The 19,007-nt window shown below is 45.5% G+C and overlaps 3 protein-coding genes and 1 long non-coding RNA gene across 4 annotated transcripts; all 4 read left to right on the top strand.

Annotated features, from left to right (window-relative positions):
* Window positions 1–317: 317 nt before the first annotated feature.
* LOC115495349 (olfactory receptor 4S2-like) lies at window positions 318–1,608 on the top strand. Its single transcript, XM_041716443.2, is given in 3 exon segments — window positions 318–498; window positions 501–922; window positions 1,432–1,608. Coding segments are annotated over 3 exon segments (762 nt in total). The 5' UTR covers window positions 318–335.
* Window positions 1,609–4,663: 3,055 nt separating this feature from the next.
* LOC115495655 (olfactory receptor 4Q2-like) lies at window positions 4,664–5,894 on the top strand. The gene has a single exon (XM_030275369.4). The coding sequence runs from the start codon at window positions 4,769–4,771 to the stop codon at window positions 5,693–5,695; it is 927 nt and encodes a 308-aa protein (XP_030131229.4). The 5' UTR covers window positions 4,664–4,768; the 3' UTR covers window positions 5,696–5,894.
* Window positions 5,895–10,474: 4,580 nt separating this feature from the next.
* LOC115495348 (olfactory receptor 5AR1-like) lies at window positions 10,475–11,631 on the top strand. Its single transcript, XM_072930774.1, has one exon. It carries the CDS (start codon window positions 10,639–10,641, stop codon window positions 11,629–11,631), a length of 993 nt encoding a protein of 330 aa, XP_072786875.1. The 5' UTR covers window positions 10,475–10,638.
* Window positions 11,632–16,228: 4,597 nt separating this feature from the next.
* LOC140684242 (uncharacterized) lies at window positions 16,229–17,503 on the top strand. The gene is made up of 2 exons (XR_012056208.1): window positions 16,229–16,698; window positions 17,389–17,503. It is a non-coding gene; the product is annotated as an uncharacterized lncRNA (long non-coding RNA).
* Window positions 17,504–19,007: the final 1,504 nt, after the last annotated feature.

Below are 19,007 nucleotides of genomic sequence, written 5' to 3'. Positions count from 1 at the left end.
AGTGGGTGGTATCCCTTCCCATGGAAGTGGGGTTGGAACTCAGATGGTCTCTAAGGTCCCTTCCAACCCAAATGATTCCAGGAATCTATGATTCTATGGCTGTGTCTCATACAAGGCAAATTAAATATGTAGAGGGGGAAGAACAACAAAAAAACAAACAAAACCCAAAAGAAATTTAAAAAGCACTTGATAAACTTAATTCTAATCCTAAGTATTTCTTACAGAGGATGCAATTCTGATAAAGATTTAATTTTTTAAGAATTAAAAAACTTTCCACATTTCCAGGCTCTGCATTGCACATTGCCTAGTAGATTGTCAAGGAAAACTCCATCAGCATGAAGGAATTCATCCTCCTGGGCCTCTCAGAGAACCGAGGGGTCCAGACAATATATTTTGTGGTCTTCCTGCTTTTCTGTACACTCACAGTGGCAGGAAATCTCATAGTTCTCATTGTGACGAGCAGCCAGCACCTGAACTCCCCCATGTACTTCTTCCTCTGCCCTTCTCTTTTGTAGATGCTTGTTACTCCTCTGTCACAGCTCCCCAAATTTCTGGCTTCCTGATGGAAAATAAAACCATCTCCTTTGCAGGTTGCATAGGGCAGCTCTTTGGGCTTCATTTTTTTGGCTGCACAGAGGTTTTCATCCTGACAGCCATGGCCTACGATGGCTGCATGGCCATCTGCCGGCCCTTGCGCTATCCTGCACTTGCATCCCGCCACCTCTGCAGCCGCATGGTTGGGGTCTCCTGGGCTGGGGGCTTCCTGCATTCCACCCTCCAGACCCTTCCACCACCCTGCTCCCTTTCTCCCAACAAAGTCACCCACTACTTCTGTTACATTCACCCCCTGCTCCCCCTGGCCTGTGCTGCATCCGTGGTGGCCAACAGTGGGGTCAGATCCCTGAGCTGCTTCCTCCTCCTGGTCACTGTTATGAACAAAACAGCCTGGCTGGGACACTTGGCTCGAACTCAGTACTGACATTGAAATGTTAATTAGCTAATTGCTCCTGGGAATCACCTACAACCCTACCCACACTAGGACCAGGATGCAAAAGAATCCAGTGGAATCATGGGAGGGGGTTTTGGGGATGAAAACACCCCTAAATGGAAGGCTGGGCACAGTGGAGGGGCTGGATGGGTGCGCTGGTTGGGGAAAAGGGAACCACATCCCTGGTCTGTGTCTGACCTGTCACCATAACCTGCAGAGGACCAGACTGGACTGGGCTGTGGGAAGCAGGCACTAAAGAAAAGCTTTTCCTGATGTTACCAAGAGGGAAGGAGAGGGGACAGCTGCTGCTGGAGTTCAGCAGCAGGCTCTGCACATCCCCTCACCCTGCGGCTACCAGTGTGCAGAGGATGGTCTGCTGGGACTTCAGCAACAGACTGCACAGCTCCTCATCTCCAGCTACCAGTGTGCCACTGAGACTCCAGGGACAGACTCTGCACGCCTTCGCACCCACCATCCGGTGGCCTGTAGTGGCCATGTTCTACACACACATCACACCCATGCTCAACCCCCTCACCTACACCCTTCAGGATGGGGAGGTGAAGGGAACCATGAGGAAACTGTGCAGGAGGAAAGTGGGAAGCAGAAATGGGAAGGGGTAGGGCTGTGGTCATGCTCCCAAAGGATCGGAGAAAATCAAGCATGTTTTGCTGAAATTTCTTCTGTGACAATGCCCCAAAATGTGCCTTTCAAAGAACAGCTGGCTGTTGGCTCCTGCTGTAATTAGGAAAGCACTAAAAGTTCTTTTTATTACGGGAAAGACATTGGGAACTCTGGCATTCCCTTCCTATTCCTTGTCAATGAGGACAGGCGCAGACCACAGCCTCCTGAGCAACTGCAACACCAGTGCTTAAATATGGTTAAAAATATTGAAAATGTTGTCCAGGTAGAGTCCCCCATAAGAAACAAAAAGCAAACAACAACAACAACAACAACAAAACAAACAAACAAACAAAAAACCCCTGATATTAAGAGCTGTTGGGTGGTTTGCTGATGAAGGAACAGGATGGGAAACTTCTCCCCTTCCTATCCTACTTCAACAAATCCTTTCTGTCCTTTTCCAGGTCAGGCTGGATGGGACCTGGAGCAACCTGGTCTGGTGAAAGGTGTCCCTGCCCATAGCAGAGGGTTGGAACGAGATGGTCTTTAAGGTACCTCCTAACCCAAACAGCTATTCTGCAATTCCATAATTATCCTGTAATTCTATCTGCTTCACTTATCTCTGCCCAAGACAGCACTAAATTAAATAAATGTATTTTTAAATGCTTTAGAGTAACAGTGGGGTTTTTTTAAAGGTCTCACTTCTGGGTGCGGCTGAGCAAACATTCACCTATAGCTTATGGAAGGTGTCACTGGAAACAGTGTCGAGCTCCTCTACACTTTGCAAAGAATTCTTAAAATAATTTCATACTTGAGCTCAAAAGTTGCTTCTTGCATTACTGTGTCAGTAAAAATACCTGGTGAGTGAGGAAGGCTCACCACAAACCTTTGTGCATTTTTTGAAACGATTTCCTGAGTTACTTCTTGTTTTAAAGTTGTAAGTCAGGTGTCTAAGAGATAACATCAGTGATATTTTTGCTCTGTGCTGTCAACATGTAAGTTAGTAAGAAGTAAGACTGTAGATGAAAAATACTGGCTTAAGAAAAAAAGCAAAATTTGTATCCATTTACACAAATTTACATAAATGTCCTATGCAAGAGACATCTTTACTCTGATGTCTCTCTTCAGGGATTACACTAATAACTACCCAAGGAACAATTTTAGGTCCTTGCCCACTGATGATTTCTGACAAAACTCCCTTTGCCTCTGGGATCTCATTACTTCTGATAGTCTCATGCTTCTGTTGTGTGATTTACTTGAACTATTTCTGCTACAGAAATAATTGTACTTGAAGATGCTCCTGGAGGTTGTTTATTTTGTTGGGTTTGGTTTTTTTTTTTCAGAATGGGAAATACAGAAGGTTGGGCTGTTCTTTTCAGGGCTTAGAGTTGGCAGAGATACAGAGCTGCTTTCCTAAGTTCTGAGCAGCACCTTGCAGGGAGTTTCTGATGGAACTGAGAGGAATGTATGAGTTCTGATGGAACTGAGAGTTATGATGGATCCCCCTGAAGTGGTCTGGGGAGGTCATCAGAGGAGCGACAGCAAGTGACCTCTGTGGAAGTGTTATGGGATTGTTCTTTTGTTTTGCTCAGGCCCCACTGAAATCCTGCATTTGCAAAGCAGCATTGCTGGTGAGTGACTTTTGGGAGGTCTATTTTATGATTTAGGAAAAAAAAAAAAAAAAAAGAAAACATTAAATAATCAGTTACAGATTTAGAATCCCAGAATGGTTTGGGTTGGAAGGCACCTTAAAGCTCATCTTGATCTGAAAACCCTGCCATGGCCAGGTCCATTGACCAGGTTACTTCAAGCCCTGTCCAGCTTGGTTTTGAGCACTTTCAGGAATATCACACACTAGTGATCTTGGTGTTCTGCATGGGAATGCTGTGAGGGTGGATTTGTGGGTGTTTGTCAGTAAAGCAGCAACATCTCATTCACTACCCCAGTGTCATTACAGGTGTATTTATGGAGTGTTTCACACCACAGCCAGGATCTGGGTATTATTTCTACCATCCTCCTCAGCTAAATTATCAGGGTTTGTTATTACACATGTCAGTGACATGTTCTGACTTGGATTTCTCTGTTATTCCTTCAGGGAAGCACTGGCTTTAAACTGAAATTGTCCAAAAAAGACAGCAGAAGAAATACAGTGGATATTTAACATACCAGAGGACAATGTGTGTGTCCTGTTGATGTCCCCTGTCTAATGATTTGGCCTTTTAGATCTTTTAAGGCAGCTTTATTCAATGCTGTTAGCATCACAGACATCTGGTTTCTTGTAACCTCCTGCTTGCTGAGTTATAAACTCCTTGGCAGAAATGAGCAGAGAAGGAATTTCCTGGAGGGATTTTAAATGGACAGGTGCATTCCTCTGCTGTCCCACTTTAACCTCCACAGGAGAGTGGGTGTATTTATCTACCGAAAAACTTTAAAAATAACTTTAAAAAATATAAAGGTAGAGAAACCATGCAGGGTTTTGCAGTTTCTGCTGTGTTATTTCTCCAGTGAGGAACTTCCCAAACCTGATTTCTGTGCATGTGTTCCCAGCTTCAGAGTGGATAAGCTAACTGGAGAGCCCTTTCCTCAGTTTAGAGGAGTGTCAGAACATGGAACAGCTCATGCTTGAGAATGGCAGCATTTGCTTGTAGTCACTTCAAATTTCCAGCAGGTAAAATGACAGCACAGCATTTTTCCAGCATTCATAGCTCTTGTTATCTGAGAGCTGGATGTGCTGGATCACCATTCCTGAAGGGATTTAAAAGCAGTATGGATGTTGCACTTGGGGATATGGTTTAGTGGAGGGCTTGGCAGTGCTGGGGAGAGAACTGGACTCAATGGGGGCTTTTCCAACTTTAATAATTCCATAATACTGTGATTTCTCCCTGACAGAATGGGAGCAGACCAACCACAATGCAGGAAAATAGTAGTCAGAGTGAGTTCAGGGAAGAAGGTCAGTGTGGAGGAGCAGGCTAGAGACCTGAATAGGGACAGATGAGGGGGTGAGTGCAAACTGCTTTCTGTCATTTGTGACAAGACACTGTGCTTTTTTGCAGCAGCAAATGCATCCTGCTCACGCCATCCATGAGCCTTGGAGCTGTAGCTCATTCCATTCCCTTCCTGGCCACCCCCCCAACCTGTGCCATGGGAGCCTGAGCTGCAGCAATGGCACAGGAAAACTCCTCCCGGGTGCCTGAATTCATCCTCCTGGGGTTCTCCGACACCCGAGAGCTGACACTCCTCTTCTTCACCCTCTTCCTCCTGGCTTATGCCATGGTCCTGCTGGGCAACTTCCTCATCATCGTGGCAGTCTGGACTGACCCCAAGCTCTCCTCGCCCATGTACTTCCTCCTCTGCAATCTGTCCTTCATCGATATCTGCTACACCTCTGTCACCACCCCCAGGGTGCTTGTGGCCCAGCTCTCAGGGATCAAGGCCATTGCCTTTGAGGGCTGCATGGCCCAGCTGTTTTTCCTGCACTTTGTGGGTTCCTCGGAGATGTTCCTCCTGACGGTGATGGCGTTCGACCGCTACACGGCCATCTGCAGGCCCCTGCACTACACGGCCATCATGGCCCGCGGGGTCTGCTGGACCCTGGTCGCTGCCTGCTGGGCTGGAGGCTTTATCCACTCCACTGTCCAGACTCTGCTGGTGCTCCAGCTGCCCTTCTGCGGCCCCAACACCATCCACAGCTACTTCTGTGACGTGCCGCCTGTCATCCGCCTGGCCTGCGCTAACACCGCCCTCACCGAGTGGCTCATGGCCTCCAACAGCGGCCTCATATCCCTGGGCTGCTTCCTGGTGCTGGTGGCCTCCTACACGCTCATCCTGGCCAAGGTCCGGGCCCGTGTCTCCCAGGGGAACTGGAAGGCACTGTCCACGTGTGCCTCACACATGATGGCCGTCACCCTGCTCTTCATACCCTGCATCTTCACCTACCTGCGGCCTGCTGGGACCTTGCCCACCAGCAAGTACGTCTGTGTCATCTACACGATCTTCTCACCCATGATGAACCCGCTCATCTACACCCTGAGGAGCAGCGAGGTGAAGGAATCCATGTGGAGACTCTGGAAGCACTGCAGAACCTCCTGAGACAAGCTGGGTTGGCAGAACCCTGGAGTTACACCCAGAGTTACACCTGGAGTCACGTTCCTACTCTACTTCTACAAAATAATGTCTTAATGGTTAAAGCCCACAGACTTCAAATTATGTACAAATACATTTCTATACACATAGAACTGTTAATATTAAAAATCCATGCTGAAAACCCCAAACTTCCTAAACACTTTCACTCATGTGAGAACCTAATTTTCAAATAAAGAAATTAATCCAGGGTGAGGCTTGTCTCTGTCTCTGACATGCTCTTCCTGTGCTGTGACAGCAGATGGCAGAGGCACATGCACTAAGTGTCCCCAAATTCACCCACCAACACTGGAAGACAGAGATGGTGCAGATTCTGCTTGTAGGGTTACCTTTAGACATGTAAGAATATTTTTAGTCATAATTCTCTCACATAAGTAAATTATTAAAATCATGCAAGGCACAATATATAGAGGAAGGAGAAGGAGTAGAGATGGACTCCAGACAAGGGCATAAAGGCAGGACAAGAGGGAATGGCTTCACACTGACATAGGGTGGGTTTAGATGGGATATTGGGAAGAAATTCTTCCCTGTGGTGGTCTGGCATGGGTTTCCCATGGCTGCCCTGTCCCTAGAAGTGTTCCAGGCCAGCTTGGATGGGGTTTGGAGAAATGTGGGGTATCAGGGATAGTGAAAGGTGTCCCTGCCCATGGCAGGGAGGTGAAATGGGATTGTCAGGATTGTCTGTACGGTCCCTTCCAACCCAAACTGCCTCTGTGAGGGCAGCAGTTACATCACCAAACCCAGCAGGGATAGAAATTCAGTGACTGTCATGAGCAGAACACCATAAATTTCTTTGTGTTCGAATGATTTAGGATTAGATTCATCCCACCTAAATAAAAGAATGGAATCACTGAGGTGGGAAAAGACTTCTAAGGTCATCAAGTCCAACCATTTCACAGGGCTGCTAAGGCCACCACTAACCCATGTCCCCAAGTGCCACATCCACACAGCTTTTAAATCCCTTCAGGATTAGCAACTCTACCACTGCCCTGGGCAGCCTGTTCCAGGGCTGGAAAACCCTTCCCATGAAGGAATTTTTCCTAATATCCAATCTAAATTGCTGCAAAGGAAATGAAAGAATTTCCACTTTTCCTGTGTCTCTGCACTGTCTTAAATTAGCCCTCACTCCCACACCTGTAGGAAGAGAAGGATCAGAAGCACCAGTGAGTCATTGATCCTCCTGGTTAAGAGAGATTTCCAAACATCTCCCATCCTTGCAAATGAGATTTCTTTTTAATTGTGAATTTCTACTCAGGATCATCACAGAATGACTTGAGCTGGAAGACAGCTTTTTTTTTTTAGCATTAGAGGAAAATGTTGAAAAATTAAAATGGTCTTTAAGTCAATTAGGGTAAATTTCAATAGAGAAAAAAATGTATCACTGTGATAATTTTTTCAACATTCCAATAAAGATTTTATAAATATTTTTAAATCAATGGAAGGCAAATTGGAGCTCTGGTCCAGTTATTTTGCTGGTGTTTATTTGTTCACTAGGTATAAAATGGGGACATCAACAGTGAACTGATTTGAAGCAATTGCTCCAATTTTGATAAAATAAATAAAAATTACATATTTTTGGGAGCTGGGATTTCAATATGTGGGGCTTGGAGCAACTTGATCCAGTGGAATATGTCCCTTCCCATTGCAGGGCACTGGAATGGGATGAGCTTCAAAGCCCCTTCCAACCCAAACCATTTTATGAAGACAAACAATGGAATATAATTGATTTTTCTCCCCTGGAAGCATCTTGGGATGACTTTAACAAGGTCTCAGAAGATGCTGTTAAAAAGTTGGTGCCTGACAAATTGCAAAAGTGCAGTTTTAGCAGCTGAGTTTTTCCATGTGTAAATTGGCTTCACTGCGCACCATTAAAATCCAGACAGAAATTATCAGCTCCATGAGCTCATCCTCAGATTTATTACCTTCACCTAGAGGACAATGAAAAATGGCCTCAAAGGGGAAAAAAAATCCTTTGAGAACTGGCAGGATCTCTGCAATGCTTTTGTTAAATCCCAAGAAGCCTGAAGAGATCCCAGGCTAATCAATTTTATTTAAAGACTGTAGGACTGAAACACAAATGGACATCAGAGAAAAGGGAGCATTTCAGCAGACTCTAGTCACCCTGAGTTCATAATAAGCATTCCTTGGTGGAAATCTCAAACAATGACAAAGCTGGTAGTCCCAGAAGTGGGCAAAATCAAATCACTTTGGTTGTATTACAGTGGGGATGGCAGGGAGGGGTGGGCAAGAGGGGTCTAATCCAGCCTATCATCAATTAGTGCACATCTGGATTCTGCAAATAGAGATATTTCTCCTGTTGTTTTTTTTTAGGGTGTTTTTTAAATGAATTTTTATCATAAAATGTAATGCAATATAATTTTTATTTATTTACCCTGAGGCAGAGCACTTATCTCAAAAACTATCCTGTGTTTCCACTTATAATAACCCAGCTAAGACTATCCCTGTAAATAAGCAACTTAGATGTAGAGTTGAGAGCCTGGGTGACTGGCTCCTTGATGAAGCCAATACATCCCGCCCCAAAATAAACATTTAAGATTTATGAGGGGAACAGAATTACAGAATGGTTTGGCTTGGAGGGGAGAGGTGAGAGATGGATCTCTTTGCTGTATCTCTTTCTGGCATCTGGGTTTGTTACAAAATATTTTATTGCAAAACTCCACGTTAAATGTGATTCCTGATGGTCTTTGGCCCAACTGCAGTACACAGGGAAAGGTCTGGGTCGTAGGGATTTTTTCCAGCCACAGCTCTGCACTCCCATGGCAGGACAGGCCTGTGCTGTGTGACCCTTGGGGAATTCCAGTTTATAGAGTCCTAGAATCGATTGGGTTGAAATGGACCTTAAAGTTCATGTTGTTCCACCTCCTGCCAAGGGCAGGGACACCTTCCACAAGACCAGGTTGCTCCAAGCCCCATCCAACCTGGCTTTGGACACTTCCAGGGATCCAGGGGCATCCACAGCTTCCCTGGGCACCCTGTGCCAGGGCCTCACCCTCACAGGGAAGAATTTCTTCCTAATATCCAACCTAAATCCCTCATCTCTTAGTTTAAAACCATTCCCTCTTGTAATATCACCGTTTGTCCATGTAAAATGCAGAATCTTTCATTTTCCAGGAGTTTGCAAACACAGCAAACAGGCTGGAAGAATGATGGACAGCCAAAGTCCTTCATGTGAACAGTGCAGAATTTATGGCCAGGTATTGCTGGAAGAGGAACAGGCCTGTTCCCAGTTCTGGGCATCACATGGGAAGTGTCACGCCCATAAATCACAGATGGATGCTTAATAGGACCAGAGGGGAATTTTTGTTAGCTCTTCCAAGTAGTGCTGGTAATTTTGGTTCCTTCGATTTCCATCCTCTTTTGGCAATGTTCTGACAAACCCCTCATACATGCAATTAAGGGAACATCAAAAAAAACTGTCAGATACACTTCTCCCCAGACACTCCCTCATATTTATAAAACCTCATTAAAGAAGAGAGGTGCCTACTCCTGCAGCCAAGCCAGCCCTTGTGCCAGTGCTGGCAGGTGTCTGTGTGAATATTCCAATGCTGCTCTGTCGGGATTCATCTTTTCCTTATGAGTGAAATAATTTTTATGTCACATGTAGAAAGAAGAAAAAGGATTGTTTTGTTTCCTGGAGACACAGACAACTATAAATCACCTGTAATTAATTATGTGCAGCAGTGAGTATTTCTGTGTTGTTTCTGTGCTATTTTACCTGAATGAGCTCCCCATTTTATGAACAACTGATGTCCATTTTATTTCTGCTGAGTTTAGTATTTCTTATGTAGTTTAAGCCCTGACTTTGCTCCCTCTCAAGCTTCTGGGAGAACATGAGACCACAGAGGAGCCTGGCCAGATGGAATATTTCATCAATCTATTTATCTCTGCATCTCTTACAAATGAGAATGTGGTACAATATTCCCACCATCTCAAAATCAATCCCAAAGTCTCCCAAAAAGGAGGCATTTGGACTGAATTTTTCTTTCCCTTGCTATAGGGCTGGCATGTAAATCCTTACTGTAAATACTGAGCTACATTCCATGAAGCAATTTGGGGTAAATGGGAAGATCCTTTAATGCCATATTTAGACTTTGAACTGGGGAAATGGGATGGGGGGAAAGTCCAGATAGATGCTAGAAGTACTAATGGTATTATGGAAGTCTGTAGGGTAAAATTTATAGAAAACTGTGGGGTCTTTAATGGGGTGCCAAATTGTAACTCATTTTTATGATAGAATCATAGAATGGTTTGGGTTGGAAAGCTCCTTAAAGCTGATTCCAACCCCCTGCCACAGGCCAGGGAACACCTTCCACTAGACCAGGTTGCTCCAAACCCCATTCAAAATCTGAAAAAAAAACCCCAACATGCATCTATCTGCTGATTCTGAGAGACTTAATTATTTTCTGACAGCATTACTCCCTTAAAAAGTAAGTTTTAGCTTCTGTTACTAATCTAGACCTTTTTTAATGGTATTATTAATACTGAATAATTTATGTTGAAAGGAATTTTAGGGATATATACCACACTCCCCTTGAACAGAAAACCTTGAAAGCACTGTTGTGTTGCCTGGGGCTGTGTCCAAACTGGACACTACAGGGAAGGCAACTTCAGCTTCCAGCTCTTCAGTCTGAGGTGGCAACTTGCAAAAACTAACATTTTGCATTAATCACTGTGAAGTTTAATACCTACATTTTGCCTTTTGCATTAGGAATATGTGGGTAAAATTTAGATTTTGAGTTTGCCAATGCTTGGAAATGGTTTTGAACTTCAAAATGGACCTTAAAACCCTCTAACAATCTTCAAAATGGGGATGAAATTGTGATTAAGTTACACCTTCTTTATTCCAGGGAAACCTCTGCCACGTTCCTGCAATGAGAGATAAGATGCAGAGGGTCAACCTCTCAGCAGTATCAGAATTTGTTTTCGTGGGCCTCTCTGATGCTCCAGAAATCCGTTTGCTTCTCTTTGTGCTGTTTCTACTCATTTATTTGGCCACCATGGCAAGCAACACCACTCTCCTCATTGCCATCTGCACCGACTCCCACCTGCACACCCCCATGTACTTTTTCCTCAGCAATTTATCCCTGCTGGATCTCTTATGTCCCACCATCACCGTGCCCAAGATGCTGGGGGCCTTGCTGCTGGAGCACAAAGAGATTTCTTTCTCTGGCTGCCTGTTCCAGCACTTTTCCCTCATCGCTGTGGTGGGCACGGAGATTTTCCTCCTGGCTGTGATGGCCTACGACCGCTACATGGCTGTGTGCCACCCCCTGAGGTACCCGAGCATCATGAGCACCAAGCTGTGTGCTCAGCTGGCCCTGGGCACCTGGGCAACAGGGCTTCTGAACTCCCTGCTGCACACCTCTCTGGTTTTCACGCTCTCTTTCTGCGGCCCTAACAAAATCCAGCAGTATTACTGTGACATTCCTCCCGTGCTGGCCCTCTCCTGCTCGTCCACCCACAGCAGGGAGCTGGTGATCCTGGTGGTGGCCGGGGTGCTGGGGAGCAGTGCCTGCGTGGTCACTGTGGTCTCTTACCTCTATATCCTCCTGGAGATCCTGGCCAGGAAGTCCCCTGGGATCTGGCACAAGGCTTTCTCCACCTGTGGTTCTCACCTGGCCGTAGTTTGCCTTTTTTACGGGACCACCATCTGCACCTACGTCCGCCCTTCCTTCACCTATTCCCCACACTGGGATAGGGTCGTGTCCATGCTCTATGGAATGATCACCCCGCTCCTAAATCCCATCATCTACAGCCTCAGGAACAAAGAGGTAAAATGTGCCCTAAAAAGAGTGATCAGCCAGGTGAGAAGGGCTTTAACAAGACAAGAAAACCTCGCTCAGTCTCCACCATCAGCTGGGTAGAAACTACAATTTGTGACTGTTCCTCTCTAACTTTTTGACATCTAAAAAGTAGATGCTGGAATCCAAATTCATTTTCTGGCCTCCAAACTGCTCCTCTGGGCTGAAAACTCCTTCTTTTGGCTCCCTCTGCAGTTAGAAGGGAGAGCTGTTCACTTTCAGAATTGCACGGCACAGCTTTAGGTCATTTTCACACGAGAAGAAGAGTCCAGCTGGGAATGCTGTTCTCCACTGAGCACTGAGGAAGCTGAGGTGAGAGCAGGCAGGTGCTGGATGCATATTTTAGGGCAGGAGTTCTGGGAATTGATACTGAGGCACACTTACATACACCATATGAAAGCGGTTTATATCCCTTTCAAAATTAAACTCCAAATATGTTAAGTTATGTTTTATGGATCAGCTCTGAAATCGCTCTCCTCTCTCTCTCTCTCTCTCTCTCTCCTTGCTGGGTATCTGTTGTTTGCTGGAATCACCAGAGTTCAATCTCGGGAGCAATGTTTGCCACTACATTTTTCCTTTTTCCCATTTTTTTCTCCTTGCTGCATCAAATCCTAATGGTAATGCTGCTTCCTGAAGCTCATCCCTCTCTTCACCACCTTTCTTCTTTGTAGAGAAATAATAAATAATCTGTAAAAAATGCTGAGATTATTCTCACTTGATTGACCCCCAAAGTTTATGATGAAATAGGCTTTATAAAATCTCTTTTATTTAGCTACAAGTGGCTCTGAATATTTAAATACTTCCATTCTGTAATGAGACTTTGTATTAATTGTAGCCGTAGGTGTCTGAAATGCAAGAAAATTTGTCAGTGTGAACGAGATTACAACTGTGAGCAGGATATTTATGCAGAGAAAAAACTTCCTTGTTCCAGCTCTTCCAGGGCTCTGAATGGCAGCACAACCAGGGCACAGGAGCAGGATTTGTCTTTATGCACAACTTTTCTCCTGACTAGAATCCCTGGAACCTGGAATCTGTTTCAGGCTATTAATGGCTCCCTTGGGATGTCCACAAGGTTCTGAGGGACTTCTGCCAACCACAAGTTGCTGTCCAGGGGCAGCTGCTGGTGGAGCTGGTGAAGGATAATGATGTAGGATCAATTATCCCTCAAATTCCTGCCACAACTTCTACACCAACCAAGTGGAGGACTGCAGAGGTGTTGGCCAAGCCATGAATTCTCCAACCAAGCTGTGGAGAAGTTGGGACAAACTGAACTGCTCTGGAAGTTTTCGTTTTCTTTAAAAAGGAGGAAAGTTTCCTTCCCCCAAGTGCTGCTGCATTACGACATGAAATAATTTACACATGCACATTAGATACAAAAGAGGGAAAAAAGAGAACGTTTATTTCTGGCTATGCAATATATAGAATTCTAAAAGTGACAGTGGATTGGAGGATTAAATTGCTACTTTTCCAACCACGCTGGTCAAACTAACAGTTTATTAATTCTCTCTTCTTACAAAGAAGAATGCAAAAAATCATTATTTATATGACAGTGCACAAGAACTTCAGTAAAAATATGTAAACATCAGAAAGCATAAAAAACTTTTAGAAAAACTTTAAAACTTTCAGAAAAACAGGGTGACACAGTGCCTGTGAAATTGTCCCTGGGGACTTGTTAGAAGGATGAGGGAGGTCCACCAGGAGCTTCCTAAGAAGGTTCTAAGATCATTAGAGGCATCTTCAGGATGCTCAAAAGGGCTTGTTAAGATGAAGGGCATTGGGTGGCTGCTCCCTGCAGGACTGGAGAATCACCTCTTTCCAGAGGTGATGGAATCTAAATCTAGCTGTGTGGAGACATGCCTAAGGATGGACATCAGCCTGTGTGCAATTCCAAACCCTGGATGCCTTTTAAAAGAGACATCTGAATTCCAAGGTACCAAACTAGAGCCTGGTTTCCAATGTGTGTCCAGATGAGAGATTTAGATGCCTCTCCTGGCTTGTTAAGGTGGAAAGGTTGGATTATCAGGTCTAATTCTGCTGCAGTTCCCTCCCTCTCCACCCACCCCAGCCATGTGTTCCCAAAAAGATCCACTGTAAGGAGCTGCTTGCTGCCAGTGGACCGAACAAGGCTCACAGCAAAATCTGGGATCGGGTCTTTGGATAACTTGGCAAGAAATATGTTCCTTCTTTTCTCCTTCTTCCCCAGAGAAGCTGTGGTTGCCTCATCCCGGGAAGTGTTCCAGGCCAGGGTGAATGGGCCTTGGAGCAACCTGGTCAGGTGGGAAGTGTCCATTAGAGGTTCACTCTTTATCATCAGCTGTATCACCCCTTCACTAATCAAAGTGCTAATCCCTAAATATTCTGCAAAACCAAGACATCCTCTTTCATTTTCCTCATGCACAGTAACCTCTGACACTGGAAGGACACAGCTGTGATTTTCTTTGGCACCAGTGGAAAAATTTAGCAGGATAGGATCAAAATACACTCACCCAGTTTCTGCTCCTCTTTTCCCTGAGTGTCTATTTTTGGCTGCACTCAGAAATCAATACCCCCGGACTGACTCATCAGCACAGACATCCTCTCACATTCCTAGAAGTTGAGCTGCCCTGGGAACGGGCATGGAAGCACCAAGTAAATCGAGGAAAAATACTCTGTCGATGAAATTCCCATATGAGTGATCCTCTGTGCATTTACACTTTGCTTACTGAAAATCAGATTTCACCTATTAATTGGCTAATCTCATGTAACTAGTGAGAGACCATTTTCATTTATCTAGTCCTAAACATAAAGGATTCCTGAAATTCTTGATGTGCCTTAAACCAAACCAAACCAAAAACCAAAAAACCAACCAACCCTTCTTTTTCCTTAAGCAAAGTCTAACTATATTATTTATGTGTGGATTTTATTACTTACAATGAAACAGAGCAGATTTTCCCCTCTTTTTTTTTTTTTTTTTTTTTTTTTTTTGTATGGTGCTGCTAGGTATGCAAATATGTGACATAAAAGAGGATGTGAATGATTTATTTTTCTCCTCTAAAAATAGCATCCACTTGTGAAATTCAGGTTGGACTGCAGTTCTGGCTTTAAAATTCCCAGGACTTTGTGAATTAAAAAAAGTTCCATTTGTCATGCCAGTGCTATTTTCTCCTCCATTTCCTCCCTATTTTTTAATTCTTATACAAACAATGGATTCATAGAATCAAGGCTCCTTGTGAAGAGACTTTGTACTCTCTGTGGCCACCCTTTAAACACTTGACTTTAAATGGCTTCCAGATGAAGGAGGGAAGGATCAGACTGGATACTGGGGAGAAATTTATCCCTTTGGGGGTGGTAAAAATCTGGTTGTTTATTAATCCCATTTTAGACAACTTTGTGTTATCTCACTCAAAGGTAAACACCTGCAGAATTTCAGAATTTATACTGCTCACCCAGGCTTCCTTTCTCTGCCCTGCCTAGAATTTATCCTGGCATCAGCAGAAATGTGCATTAACTTCTGCAAAGTTAGGGTTAAATTTTGTGCTTTTTCTTGTAAGGTTAAAATAATACCCAGAATGCCTTTCTTAGCAGACTGAGTCCAATTCAAATTCAAGTTTCAGGTAAAAAAGAAGTGTGAGGGGAATTGCTTGGAAAATTTAAAGATATTCGCGGTTGAATATTTAAAACCAATGCTCATGGCTTGCTTTCCATCAATTATTTAAGAATTAATCAGCCTGTGGAAAGTAAATGCACAAAATATTTGTGAGAAATCCAAGAATCAGATGCAACATTTAATTTTAAACTTGAAAAATGAAAAAACATTTGTACAGGAAAATACTTCATTTGTTTGTCAGCTCTGCCATACCCTCTATAGAGAAAGGAATATAATTTCTATATATTTTATCATATTTTTATGGCCTGTTCTGCTGTCATCAAACATCTTTCAGGCCTGTTCTCACCCTGCTTTCTTGATGATTTCACCACTTTCATATATTTTTTCAATTTTCTCTTTTTGCCTTTAGACCACAAGCCCTTGTTTCCCCTCCCAAAACGTAATTAGGTTTTATTTCGGCTTCATTGTGTTACAAAATGCTTGTTGGTGCTCATGGGAATGTCCAGCCTGAAGAAAAGGCTCCAAGGTCTCCTTGGAGCCTTCCAGTGATGAAAAGAGCTCAGGGAGAGCTGGACAGGGACTTTGAACAAGAAGTGACAGGACAAGTGGGAATGGCTTCAAACTGGCAGAAGGTGGGTTTAGATGGCATTTTGGGGCAAAAACCTCTTCCCTGTGCGGGTGCTGAGGCACTGGAATGGATTTCCTTGGGAAGCTGTGGCTGCCCCATCCCTGGAAGTGTGCAAGGCCAGGCTGGATGGGGCTTGGAGCAACCTGGGATTGTGGAAAGTGTCTCTGTCCATGGAAAGTGATGGTTTTTAAGGTCCCTCCCAACCCAAAGCAGCCTGTGGCTGATAATCAGGGCTTTTATAAACACTGGAAATGCTGATTTCTCAGAGGAACCAAATGTCGGGGGTAGGCTTGTTCCCTATGCAATTTGACTCTTCTGTTGCAACATTTTATGTCTGGCACAGTTCCAGTGGGGTTATCTCAATGTGTGACCCCGGTACAGAGCCCCGGGCACTGCCCTGCCTCACTCCCCCGCCTGAGGGGTTCATAAAGGAACAGCGCCCCCGCGGCCATGACACCGCCCGCGCCTCTCGCTGACGCCATCCCCACGCGACACCGATGCCAGATCCCCCCGTGGCACTTCACCCCGGCAGCGCTGCGGGATGGCGGAAACCACCCTGCAGGTCCCCGAGTGTCCGTGAGGAGACAACGGTGGTGGAGCCGCCCCGCCGAACCGCGGAGAAGCCGCTGGCAGGCACCGCTCCGCCGTCGTGCCGCTGGGACTACAACTCCCGGCGTGCCCCGGGGCAGCGGCGCACGGAGCGCGCTGTCCGCGGGGGCAGCGCAGTGCGGGCGCCCCCACGTGGCGGCTCGGCGGGGCCGCGACCCCCGGGATAACCCGGGATAAACCGGGACAAACCGGGACAAACCGGGACAACCCGAAACAGCTCGGCTGTCCCCCGCCCCTGTGCCACGGGCCTCGCCCGCGCTACGCTGAGGGACCCCGCGCTGAGTCTGGTGGCTGGGAAGGGGGCCAGGTGCTGCGATCCTTCCCTTCCCTTCCCTTCCCTTCCCTTCCCTTCCCTTCCCTTCCCTTCCCTTCCCTTCCCTTCCCTTCCCTTCCCTTCCCTTCCCTTCCCTTCCCTTCCCTTCCCTTCCCTTCCCTTCCCTTCCCTTCCCTTCCCTTCCCTTCCCTTCCCTTCCCGGCAGATAGCTCCAGATGCCTTTGCTCTCTCCCTCTGCCCCTCTTCCTCTACAGCTCTCTACCTGTCTCCTGATACTCTGAGGCCAGCATTTTCCCTCGTCTCCCTATTCCTCCCTCCCCTCTCCCTTTCCTTTCCCTTCCCCTCCCAGATCACAGTGAGCAGGAGGAGCTCTGGGACTCAGCAGGGAGATTCCTCTCTTTCCAGGCAGCCTCTGACAGGCAGGTGAGGTGGAAGTGTCATTTGGAAGGGCGCTGGGAGCTTCTTCAGTGACCAACTTCAAACAATGCCCTGCTTGTTGACTGTAATCTTAGTGCTGGAACATGATGGGAATATTAACAAAGTTCCTGGAATCTCCATGGAGAAAGCTGTAAAGGACAGAATCCCTCACAGAGCAACTGAACTAAAATTACAGCTGATCAACCTTTCAATTATTCCCTGATTTATGATATAACACGGGTTTTTGCAGGTGAAATAAAGATGCTTTTTAAATGAATCATGACATTCTGAATTTCTTTCTTGTAGATACCAGGCAAAGCACGTTGTCTGAAAATGGAAATTTACCTCATTCCCAAGGAGGAGGATGAATAAAAGTCATGTGATGGTTGGGAAGAGATCCCACTCATTTCCCAATTCCTCATCCTTGAGGTTTCATTGCTTTTGGAGGTGCTGTTGCTTAATCCTCATCCTCCCACCTGACAGGAAAGCAGGAGCTGCTTGAAACAGAGAGATCTGGTTTTGGTGGAGGGTGATGTGGGGAAAGGGGTAGAACTGTCTTCTCCAATTACTCCTGGAAAAAGCCACTTCTGAAGGACCTGGAAGAAGAAGAGAAAGTTTCCAGCTGATGTAAAGTAATGGTGGTGTCACTTTCTCTTCTTGTTCCTCAGCCTCTCTGCACTGGTGCTTCTCACGCTGGATGCGGCTGTGAAAATACAGATTCTTGTAAAAACACAGATTCTCAGTCCCCTTCCTCCTTCTTTTCCAATCTCTGCAATTCCCAGCTGTGTTCCCATCTTTGTAACTGTAGGCCTGTGAAGGGGCTGTGTGACAGTTTAGGTTGAAATAATGGAATAATTATTATGAATTAGTAATTATGAATTTATATTATGTTATGTTATATTTATTATAATTATGAATAAATATTTCCTGAAATAAGTTCAGGAAATGCTCCTTTCTCAGGATTGAGCTGCTTTCCTGGCCTCTGGAATCCAGCAAGAAGGGATTGAACCCTTCCCACCTGAGGAATTTTGTGGTGACAACATTTTTCATGACAGCAAGGCTGGTGATTCAAAGGAAAGGGTTTCCAGCAGAAAACTCTGGAAGTGGATGTTTTCTCCTGTCCAAGGCTGACAACCTCCCTGTTCCTCTTGAAATGCTTCTATTTATGTGGAGGGAAGTAGGGCCTGGTGACTCCAGAGCGGATCAGAGTAAACACAGGCAGGGAATAAAGTGGGAATTGCCTTTTCCAGGCAGAGTCCACTGCTAGTTAAACCTGCCTGAGGCAGGATACAGGCAGGAATTCCAAGAAATCCCTGGTAGCTTTTTTTGTGTGGTCATGCTGAGCCTGCTGGTCTTGATTATACAAAGTTCCCTGGATGAAGTAACAATGCTGCAATTCTGGCTTCTTTTTTCTTCTTAGTCAGAGACTGTTTTCTATGGTGACCTCAGAGATATCCTCGTGGTTTTGTATCCTTCTGCTCCCTCCCAGGCTGCTGTTTCAGCTGGTAGCAGCCCATTGCTCAACCTGCACCTCCTGACTGGAGAAATGCTTTGTCAGAGAACTCTTCCTTCTGACCCTGAGTGAACATCCTCTCTGCCCCTCGGGGTCTTGGCATCTTGGGAAATTCTCTGTGGTAACCCTTTGCCCTCGAGTTACTGAGCTCCTCTGTGTGTCTCTAACTGGAGCTTTCACACCCATCCACACCCACCCATCACCCTGCAGTGAATCCAGCGGCCAAAAGAAACTGGTCAAAAATGCTGTTTTCTGCTAAGTTCACGGCCTGCAGAGACACTCTAAGGGGTCAGCAGGGTGGCTGGAGATGGGGAAAACAGACAAATGTGTTGTGTGAGGAATGCAGCCTTTTTGACTGTGGGAGTGCTTCATCTTCTTTTCTCTGAGCCTGCTGTGGGTTGTGTCCCTTCTC

The sequence above is a fragment of the Taeniopygia guttata genome, chromosome 5 (assembly GCF_048771995.1).
Source record: "Taeniopygia guttata chromosome 5, bTaeGut7.mat, whole genome shotgun sequence".
In the NCBI taxonomy this organism is placed as follows: domain Eukaryota; kingdom Metazoa; phylum Chordata; class Aves; order Passeriformes; family Estrildidae; genus Taeniopygia; species Taeniopygia guttata.
The sequence above is the reverse complement of the archived record's forward strand: the minus strand, read 5'-3'. Positions and strand labels throughout refer to the sequence as shown.

Bases quoted from the DNA above. Each gene is read 5' to 3' on its own strand.
- LOC115495655 (XM_030275369.4), top strand. From the start codon at position 4,769: ATGGCACAGGAAAACTCCTCCCGGGTGCCTGAATTCATCCTCCTGGGG.
- LOC115495348 (XM_072930774.1), top strand. From the start codon at position 10,639: ATGAGAGATAAGATGCAGAGGGTCAACCTCTCAGCAGTATCAGAATTT.